General features: G+C 47.9%; 1 protein-coding gene across 1 annotated transcript in view; it reads left to right on the top strand.

Annotated features, from left to right (window-relative positions):
- The window catches only part of LOC110510780 (1-phosphatidylinositol 4,5-bisphosphate phosphodiesterase beta-3), a 150,251-nt gene that overhangs the window by 107,755 nt on the left and 30,843 nt on the right, over positions 1-11,653 (top strand). Inside the window, 1 exon segment of the mRNA XM_036987197.1 lies at positions 8,998-9,102. Coding sequence (XP_036843092.1) covers positions 8,998-9,102 — 105 coding nt within the window.

The raw sequence follows: 11,653 nt of genomic DNA, 5'->3' as shown, positions 1-11,653 counted from the left end.
AGGTGTAGTAGACCTTACAGTGAAATGCTTACTCACAAGCCCTTAACCAACAATGCAGTTTTGAGAAAATGCCTTAAAAAAGTAATTGCTAAGAATAACAAATGATTAAAGAGCAGCAGGAAATAACAATAGTGAGACTATATACAAGGTATTACGGTACAGAGTCAATGTGGAGGCTATATACAGGGTATTACGGTACAGAGTCAATGTGGAGGCTATATACAGGGTATTACGGTACAGAGTCAATGTGGAGACTATATACAGGGTATTACGGTACAGAGTCAATGTGGAGGCTATATACAGGGTATTACGGTACAGAGTCAATGTGGAGGCTATATACAGGGTATTACGGTACAGAGTCAATGTGGAGGCTATATACAGGGGGTACTGGTACAGAGTCAATGTGGAGGCTATAGACAGGGTATTACGATACAGAGTCAATGTGGAGGCTATATACAGGGTATTACGGTACAGAGTCAATGTGGAGACTATATACAGGGTATTACGGTACAGAGTCAATGTGGAGACTATATACAGGGTATTACGGTACAGAGTCAATGTGGAGACTATATACAGGGTATTACGGTACAGAGTCAATGTGGAGACTATATACAGGGTATTACGGTACAGAGTCAATGTGGAGGCTATATACAGGGTATTACGGTACAGAGTCAATGTGGAGGCTATATACAGGGTATTACGGTACAGAGTCAATGTGGAGGCTATATACAGGGTATTACGGTACAGAGTCAATGTGGAGGCTATATACAGGGTATTACGGTACAGAGTCCATGTGGAGGCTATATACAGGGTGTTACGGTACAGAGTCAATGTGGAGACTATATACAAGGTATTACGGTACAGAGTCAATGTGGAGACTATATACAGGGTATTACGGTACAGAGTCAATGTGGAGACTATATACAGGGTATTACGGTACAGAGTCAATGTGGAGACTATATACAGGGTATTACGGTACAGAGTCAATGTGGAGACTATATACAGGGTATTACGGTACAGAGTCAATGTGGAGGCTATATACAGGGTATTACGGTACAGAGTCAATGTGGAGGCTATATACAGGGTATTACGGTACAGAGTCCATGTGGAGGCTATATACAGGGTATTACGGTACAGAGTCAATGTGGAGGCTATATACAGGGTATTACGGTACAGAGTCCATGTGGAGGCTATATACAGGGTATTACGATACAGAGTCAATGTGGAGGCTATATACAGGGTATTACGGTACAGAGTCAATGTGGAGGCTATATACAGGGTATTACGGTACAGAGTCAATGTGGAGGCTATATACAGGGTATTACGATACAGAGTCAATGTGGAGGCTATATACAGGGTGTTACGGTACAGAGTCAATGTGGAGGCTATATACAGGGTATTACGGTACAGAGTCAATGTGGAGGCTATATACAGGGTATTACGGTACAGAGTCAATGTGGAGGCTATATACAGGGTATTACGGTACAGAGTCAATGTGGAGGCTATATACAGGGTGTTACGGTACAGAGTCAATGTGGAGGCTATATACAGGGTATTACGGTACAGAGTCAATGTGGAGGCTATATACAGGGTATTACGGTACAGAGTCAATGTGGAGACTATATACAGGGTATTACGGTACAGAGTCAATGTGGAGACTATATACAGGGTATTACGGTACAGAGTCCATGTGGAGGCTATATACAGGGTATTACGGTACAGAGTCAATGTGGAGGCTATATACAGGGTATTACGGTACAGAGTCAATGTGGAGGCTATATACAGGGTATTACGGTACAGAGTCAATGTGGAGGCTATATACAGGGTATTACGGTACAGAGTCAATGTGGAGACTATATACAGGGTATTACGGTACAGAGTCAATGTGGAGGCTATATACAGGGTATTACGGTACAGAGTCAATGTGGAGGCTATATACAGGGTATTACGGTACAGAGTCAATGTGGAGGCTATATACAGGGTATTACGGTACAGAGTCAATGTGGAGGCTATATACAGGGTATTACGGTACAGAGTCCATGTGGAGACTATATACAGGGTATTACGGTACAGAGTCAATGTGGAGGCTATATACAGGGTATTACGGTACAGAGTCAATGTGGAGGCTATATACAGGGTATTACGGTACAGAGTCAATGTGGAGGCTATATACAGGGTATTACGGTACAGAGTCAATGTGGAGGCCATATACAGGGTATTACGGTACAGAGTCAATGTGGAGGCTATATACAGGGGATTACGGTACAGAGTCAATGTGGAGGCTATATACAGGGTATTACGGTACAGAGTCCATGTGGAGACTATATACAGGGTATTACGGTACAGAGTCCATGTGGAGGCTATATACAGGGTATTACGGTACAATGTGGAGGCTATATACAGGGTATTACGGTACAGAGTCAATGTGGAGGCTATATACAGGGTATTACGGTACAGAGTCCATGTGGAGGCTATATACAGGGTATTACGGTACAGAGTCAATGTGGAGGCTATATACAGGGTATTACGGTACAGAGTCAATGTGGAGGCTATATACAGGGTATTACGGTACAGAGTCAATGTGGAGGCTATATACAGGGTATTACGGTACAGAGTCAATGTGGAGACTATATACAGGGTATTACGGTACAGAGTCAATGTGGAGACTATATACAGGGTATTACGGTACAGAGTCAATGTGGAGGCCATATACAGGGTATTACGGTACAGAGTCAATGTGGAGGCTATATACAAGGTATTACGGTACAGAGTCAATGTGGAGACTATGTACAGGGGGTACCAGTTCAGAGTCCATGTGGAGACTATATACAGGGGGTACCAGTACAGAGTCCATGTGGAGACTATATACAGGGGGTACCAGTTCAGAGTCAATGTGGAGGCTATATACAGGGGGGTACCGGTACAGAGTCAATGTGGAGGCTATATACAGGGGGTACCAGTTCAGAGTCCATGTGGAGGCTATATACAGGGGGTACCAGTTCAGAGTCCATGTGGAGGCTATATACAGGGGGTACCAGTTCAGAGTCCATGTGGAGGCTATATACAGGGGGTACCAGTTCAGAGTCCATGTGGAGGCTATATACAGGGGGTACCAGTTCAGAGTCCATGTGGAGGCTATATACAGGGGGTACCAGTTCAGAGTCCATGTGGAGGCTATGTACAGGGGGTACCAGTTCAGAGTCCATGTGGAGGCTATATACAGGGGGTACCAGTTCAGAGTCCATGTGGAGACTATATACAGGGTATTACGGTAAAGAGTCAATGTGGGGGCTATAGACAGGGTATTACGGTAAAGAGTCAATGTGGAGGCTATATACAGGGGGTTACGGTACAGAGTCAATGTGGAGGCTATATACAGGGTGTTACGGTAAAGAGTCAATGTGGAGACTATATACAGGGGGTACCAGTTCAGAGTCCATGTGGAGGCTATATACAGGGGGTACCAGTTCAGAGTCAATGTGGAGACTATATACAGGGGGAACCGGTACAGAGTCAATGTGGAGGCTATATACAGGGTGTTACGGTAAAGAGTCAATGTGGAGACTATATACAGGGGTACCGGTACAGAGTCAATGCGGAGGCTATATACAGGGGGTACCAGTTCAGAGTCCATGTGGAGGCTATATACAGGGGGTACCAGTTCAGAGTCAATGTGGAGACTATATACAGGGGGAACCGGTACAGAGTCAATGTGGAGGCTATATACAGGGTGTTACGGTAAAGAGTCAATGTGGAGACTATATACAGGGGGTACCGGTACAGAGTCAATGCGGAGGCTATAGACAGGGGGTACCTGTGCAGAGTCAATGTGGAGACTATATACAGGGGGTACCGGTACAGAGTCAATGTGGAGACTATATACAGGGGGAACCAGTACAGAGTCAATGTGGAGGCTATATACTGGGGGTACCAGTTCAGAGTCAATGTGGAGACTATATACAGGGGGAACCGGTACAGAGTCAATGTGGAGGCTATATACAGGGTATTACGGTACAGAGTCAATGTGGAGGCTATATACAGGGTATTACGGTACAGAGTCCATGTGGAGGCTATATACAGGGTATTACGGTACAGAGTCAATGTGGAGGCTATATACAGGGTATTACGGTACAGAGTCAATGTGGAGGCTATATACAGGGTATTACGGTACAGAGTCAATGTGGAGGCTATATACAGGGTATTACGGTACAGAGTCAATGTGGAGACTATATACAGGGTATTACGGTACAGAGTCAATGTGGAGACTATATACAGGGTATTACGGTACAGAGTCAATGTGGAGGCCATATACAGGGTATTACGGTACAGAGTCAATGTGGAGGCTATATACAAGGTATTACGGTACAGAGTCAATGTGGAGACTATGTACAGGGGGTACCAGTTCAGAGTCCATGTGGAGACTATATACAGGGGGTACCAGTACAGAGTCCATGTGGAGACTATATACAGGGGGTACCAGTTCAGAGTCAATGTGGAGGCTATATACAGGGGGGTACCGGTACAGAGTCAATGTGGAGGCTATATACAGGGGGTACCAGTTCAGAGTCCATGTGGAGGCTATATACAGGGGGTACCAGTTCAGAGTCCATGTGGAGGCTATATACAGGGGGTACCAGTTCAGAGTCCATGTGGAGGCTATATACAGGGGGTACCAGTTCAGAGTCCATGTGGAGGCTATATACAGGGGGTACCAGTTCAGAGTCCATGTGGAGGCTATGTACAGGGGGTACCAGTTCAGAGTCCATGTGGAGGCTATATACAGGGGGTACCAGTTCAGAGTCAATGTGGAGACTATATACAGGGTATTACGGTAAAGAGTCAATGTGGGGGCTATAGACAGGGTATTACGGTAAAGAGTCAATGTGGAGGCTATATACAGGGGGTTACGGTACAGAGTCAATGTGGAGGCTATATACAGGGTGTTACGGTAAAGAGTCAATGTGGAGACTATATACAGGGGTACCGGTACAGAGTCAATGCGGAGGCTATATACAGGGGGTACCAGTTCAGAGTCCATGTGGAGGCTATATACAGGGGGTACCAGTTCAGAGTCAATGTGGAGACTATATACAGGGGGAACCGGTACAGAGTCAATGTGGAGGCTATATACAGGGTGTTACGGTAAAGAGTCAATGTGGAGACTATATACAGGGGGTACCGGTACAGAGTCAATGCGGAGGCTATAGACAGGGGGTACCTGTGCAGAGTCAATGTGGAGACTATATACAGGGGGTACCGGTACAGAGTCAATGTGGAGACTATATACAGGGGGAACCAGTACAGAGTCAATGTGGAGGCTATATACAGGGGGTACCAGTTCAGAGTCAATGTGGAGACTATATACAGGGGGAACCGGTACAGAGTCAATGTGGAGGCTATATACAGGGTATTACGGTACAGAGTCAATGTGGAGGCTATATACAGGGTATTACGGTACAGAGTCCATGTGGAGGCTATATACAGGGTATTACGGTACAGAGTCAATGTGGAGGCTATATACAGGGTATTACGGTACAGAGTCAATGTGGAGGCTATATACAGGGTATTACGGTACAGAGTCAATGTGGAGGCTATATACAGGGTATTACGGTACAGAGTCAATGTGGAGACTATATACAGGGTATTACGGTACAGAGTCAATGTGGAGACTATATACAGGGTATTACGGTACAGAGTCAATGTGGAGGCCATATACAGGGTATTACGGTACAGAGTCAATGTGGAGGCTATATACAAGGTATTACGGTACAGAGTCAATGTGGAGACTATGTACAGGGGGTACCAGTTCAGAGTCCATGTGGAGACTATATACAGGGGGTACCAGTACAGAGTCCATGTGGAGACTATATACAGGGGGTACCAGTTCAGAGTCAATGTGGAGGCTAAATACAGGGGGGTACCGGTACAGAGTCAATGTGGAGGCTATATACAGGGGGTACCAGTTCAGAGTCCATGTGGAGGCTATATACAGGGGGTACCAGTTCAGAGTCCATGTGGAGGCTATATACAGGGGGTACCAGTTCAGAGTCCATGTGGAGGCTATATACAGGGGGTACCAGTTCAGAGTCCATGTGGAGGCTATATACAGGGGGTACCAGTTCAGAGTCCATGTGGAGGCTATGTACAGGGGGTACCAGTTCAGAGTCCATGTGGAGGCTATATACAGGGGGTACCAGTTCAGAGTCCATGTGGAGACTATATACAGGGTATTACGGTAAAGAGTCAATGTGGGGGCTATAGACAGGGTATTACGGTAAAGAGTCAATGTGGAGGCTATATACAGGGGGTTACGGTACAGAGTCAATGTGAAGGCTATATACAGGGTGTTACGGTAAAGAGTCAATGTGGAGACTATATACAGGGGGTACCAGTTCAGAGTCCATGTGGAGGCTATATACAGGGGGTACCAGTTCAGAGTCAATGTGGAGACTATATACAGGGGGAACCGGTACAGAGTCAATGTGGAGGCTATATACAGGGTGTTACGGTAAAGAGTCAATGTGGAGACTATATACAGGGGTACCGGTACAGAGTCAATGCGGAGGCTATATACAGGGGGTACCAGTTCAGAGTCCATGTGGAGGCTATATACAGGGGGTACCAGTTCAGAGTCAATGTGGAGACTATATACAGGGGGAACCGGTACAGAGTCAATGTGGAGGCTATATACAGGGTGTTACGGTAAAGAGTCAATGTGGAGACTATATACAGGGGGTACCGGTACAGAGTCAATGCGGAGGCTATAGACAGGGGGTACCTGTGCAGAGTCAATGTGGAGACTATATACAGGGGGTACCGGTACAGAGTCAATGCGGAGGCTATAGACAGGGGGTACCTGTGCAGAGTCAATGTGGAGACTATATACAGGGGGTACCGGTACAGAGTCAATGTGGAGACTATATACAGGGGGAACCAGTACAGAGTCAATGTGGAGGCTATATACAGGGGGTACCAGTTCAGAGTCAATGTGGAGACTATATACAGGGGGAACCGGTACAGAGTCAATGTGGAGGCTATATACAGGGTGTTACGGTAAAGAGTCAATGTGGAGACTATATACAGGGGGTACCGGTACAGAGTCAATGCGGAGGCTATAGACAGGGGGTACCTGTGCAGAGTCAATGTGGAGACTATATACTTGGGGTACCAGTTCAGAGTCCATGTGGAGGCTATATACAGGGGGTACCAGTTCAGAGTCAATGTGGAGACTATATACAGGGGGAACCGGTACAGAGTCAATGTGGAGGCTATATACAGGGTGTTACGGTAAAGAGTCAATGTGGAGACTATATACAGGGGTACCGGTACAGAGTCAATGCGGAGGCTATATACAGGGGGTACCAGTTCAGAGTCCATGTGGAGGCTATATACAGGGGGTACCAGTTCAGAGTCAATGTGGAGACTATATACAGGGGGAACCGGTACAGAGTCAATGTGGAGGCTATATACAGGGTGTTACGGTAAAGAGTCAATGTGGAGACTATATACAGGGGGTACCGGTACAGAGTCAATGCGGAGGCTATAGACAGGGGGTACCTGTGCAGAGTCAATGTGGAGACTATATACAGGGGGTACCGGTACAGAGTCAATGTGGAGACTATATACAGGGGGAACCAGTACAGAGTCAATGTGGAGGCTATATACAGGGGGTACCAGTTCAGAGTCAATGTGGAGACTATATACAGGGGGAACCGGTACAGAGTCAATGTGGAGGCTATATACAGGGTGTTACGGTAAAGAGTCAATGTGGAGACTATATACAGGGGGTACCGGTACAGAGTCAATGCGGAGGCTATAGACAGGGGGTACCTGTGCAGAGTCAATGTGGAGACTATATACAGGGGGTACCGGTACAGAGTCAATGTGGAGGCTATATACAGGGGGTACCGGTACAGAGTCAATGTGGAGACTATATACAGGGGGTACCGGTACAGAGTCAATGTGGAGGCTATAGACAGGGGGTACCGGTACAGAGTCCATGTGGAGGCTATAGACAGGGTATTACGGTAAAGAGTCAATGTGGGGGATATAGACAGGGTTTTACGGTACAGAGTCAATGTGGAGGCTATATACAGGGTGTTACGGTAAAGAGTCAATGTGGAGACTATATACAGGGGGTACCGGTACAGAGTCAATGTGGAGACTATATACAGGGTATTATGGTACAGAGGCAATGTGGAGGCTATAGACAGAGGGTACCTGTGCAGAGTCAATGTGCGGGGGCACCGGTGTCGAGGTCATTATGTACATGTAGGTAGAGTTATTAAAGTGGCTATGCATAGATGATAACAGAGAGTAGCAGTGGTGTAAAAGAGGGGGGGCAATGCAAATAGTCTGGGTAGCCATTTGATTGGATGTTCAGGAGTCTTGTGGCATGGGGATAGAAGCTGTTGAGAAGCCTCTTGGACCTAGACTTGGCGCTAAGGTACCGCTTGCCGCGCGGAAGCAGAGAGAACAGTCCATGACTATGGTGGCTGGAGTCCTTGCCATTTTTAGGGCCTTCCTCTGACACCGCCTGGTATAGAGGTCCTGAATGGCAGGAAGCTTGGCCCCGGTGATGTACTGGGCCGTACGCACTACCCTCTGTAGTGCCTTGCCATCGGAGGCCGAGCTGTTGCCATACCAGGCAGTGATGCAACCCGTCAGGAGGCTCTCGATGGTGCAGCTGTAAAACTTTTTGAGGATCTGAGGATCTTTTCAGTCCCCTGAGGGGGAATAGGTTTTGTCGTGCCCTCTTCACAACTGTCTTGGTGTGTTTGGGACCATGTTAGTTTGTTGGCGATGTGGACGCCGAGGAACTTGCAGCTCAACCTGCTCCACTACAGCCCCGTTGATGAGAAAGCGGGCGTGCTCGGTCCTCCTCAATCTATTATCATAATGGTGAATCACCTATACTATTAGATCTGTTGTTTTCTTGGGATCTTTGAACGTGTGTGTTTTTTTAAATTGTGTGTGTGTGTGTGTGTGTGTGTGTAGGTTACCACTACATCAGCCTGAAGAACGAGATGAATCAACCTCTGATGCTGCCCTCCCTCCTGGTCTACACCGAGGCTCAAGACTACGTTCCTAATGAACACCAGGGTAAGAAAATACACCACCCATAACCCTTTAGGACTAACCTAACCATAACCCTCTAGGACTAAACTACCCATAACCCTCTAGGACTAAACTACCCATAACCCTCTAGGACTAAACTACCCATAACCCTCTAGGACTAAACTACCCATAACCCTCTAGGACTAAACTACCCATAACCCTCTAGGACTAAACTACCCATAACCCTCTAGGACTAAACGACCCATAACCCTCTAGGACTAAACGACCCATAACCCTCTAGGACTAAACTACCCATAACCCTCTAGGACTAAACTACCCATAACCCCCTAGGACTAAACTACCCATAACCCCCTAGGACTAAACTACCCATAACCCTCTAGGATGAAACTACCCATAACCCTCTAGGACTAAACTACCCATAACCCTTTAGGACTAAACTACCCATAACCCTTTAGGACTACATTCTTAAAGGACACCAGGGTGAAACTACACTATCCATAACCTCCTGAGACCGCACTATCCATAACCTCCTGAGACCGCACTATCCATAACCTCCTGAGACCGCACTATCCATAACCTCCTGAGACCGCACTATCCATAACCTCCTGAGACCGCACTATCCATAACCTCCTGAGACCGCACTATCCATAACCTCCTGAGACCGCACTATCCATAACCTCCTGAGACCGCACTATCCATAACCTCCTGAGACCGCACTACCCATAACCTCCTGAGACCGCACTATCCATAACCTCCTGAGACCGCACTATCCATAACCTCCTGAGACCGCACTATCCATAACCTCCTGAGACCGCACTATCCATAACCTCCTGAGACCGCACTATCCATAACCTCCTGAGACCGCACTATCCATAACCTCCTGAGACCGCACTATCCATAACCTCCTGAGACCCCACTATCCATAACCTCCTGGGACCCCACTACCCATAACCTCCTGAGACCGCACTATCCATAACCTCCTGAGACCGCACTATCCATAACCTCCTGAGACCGCACTATCCATAACCTCCTGAGACCGCACTATCCATAACCTCCTGGGACCCCACTATCCATAACCTCCTGGGACCCCACTACCCATAACCTCCTGAGACCGCACTATCCATAACCTCCTGAGACCGCACTATCCATAACCTCCTGGGACCCCACTATCCATAACCTCCTGAGACCCCACTACCCATAACCTCCTGAGACCGCACTATCCATAACCTCCTGAGACCGCACTACCCATAACCTCCCGAGACCGCACTATCCATAACCTCCCGAGACCGCACTATCCATAACCTCCCGAGACCGCACTATCCATAACCTCCTGAGACCGCACTATCCATAACCTCCTGAGACCGCACTATCCATAACCTCCTGAGACCGCACTATCCATAACCTCCTGAGACCGCACTATCCATAACCTCCTGAGACCGCACTATCCATAACCTCCTGAGACCGCACTATCCATAACCTCCTGAGACCGCACTATCCATAACCTCCTGGGACCCCACTATCCATAACCTCCTGGGACCCCACTATCCATAACCTCCTGAGACCGCACTATCCATAACCTCCTGAGACCGCACTATCCATAACCTCCTGGGACCCCACTATCCATAACCTCCTGAGACCGCACTATCCATAACCTCCTGAGGCCCCACTATCCATAACCTCCTGGGACCCCACTATCCATAACCTCCTGAGACCGCACTATCCATAACCTCCTGAGACCGCACTATCCATAACCTCCTGGGACCCCACTATCCATAACCTCCTGGGACCCCACTATCCATAACCTCCTGGGACCCCACTACCCATAACCTCCTGAGACCCCACTATCCATAACCTCCTGAGACCGCACTATCCATAACCTCCTGAGACCGCACTATCCATAACCTCCTGAGACCGCACTACCCATAACCTCCTGAGACCGCACTACCCATAACCTCCCGAGACCGCACTATCCATAACCTCCTGAGACCGCACTATCCATAACCTCCTGAGACCGCACTATCCATAACCTCCTGAGACCGCACTATCCATAACCTCCTGAGACCGCACTATCCATAACCTCCTGAGACCCCACTACCCATAACCTCCTGAGACCGCACTATCCATAACCTCCTGAGACCGCACTATCCATAACCTCCTGAGACCGCACTATCCATAACCTCCTGGGACCCCACTACCCATAACCTCCTGAGACCGCACTATCCATAACCTCCTGAGACCGCACTATCCATAACCTCCTGGGACCCCACTATCCATAACCTCCTGAGACCGCACTATCCATAACCTCCTGAGACCGCACTATCCATAACCTCCTGAGACCGCACTATCCATAACCTCCTGAGACCGCACTACCCATAACCTCCCGAGACCGCACTATCCATAACCTCCCGAGACCGCACTATCCATAACCTCCCGAGACCGCACTATCCATAACCTCCTGAGACCGCACTACCCATAACCTCCCGAGACCGCACTATCCATAACCTCCCGAGACCGCACTATCCATAACCTCCCGAGACCGCACTATCCATAACCTCCCGAGACCGCACTATCCATA

Source organism: Oncorhynchus mykiss, chromosome 9 (genome assembly GCF_013265735.2).
Source record: "Oncorhynchus mykiss isolate Arlee chromosome 9, USDA_OmykA_1.1, whole genome shotgun sequence".
NCBI classification, from domain to species: Eukaryota; Metazoa; Chordata; class Actinopteri; order Salmoniformes; family Salmonidae; genus Oncorhynchus; species Oncorhynchus mykiss.
Note: the sequence above shows the minus strand (reverse complement) of the source record. Positions and strands in the feature narration are given on the sequence as shown.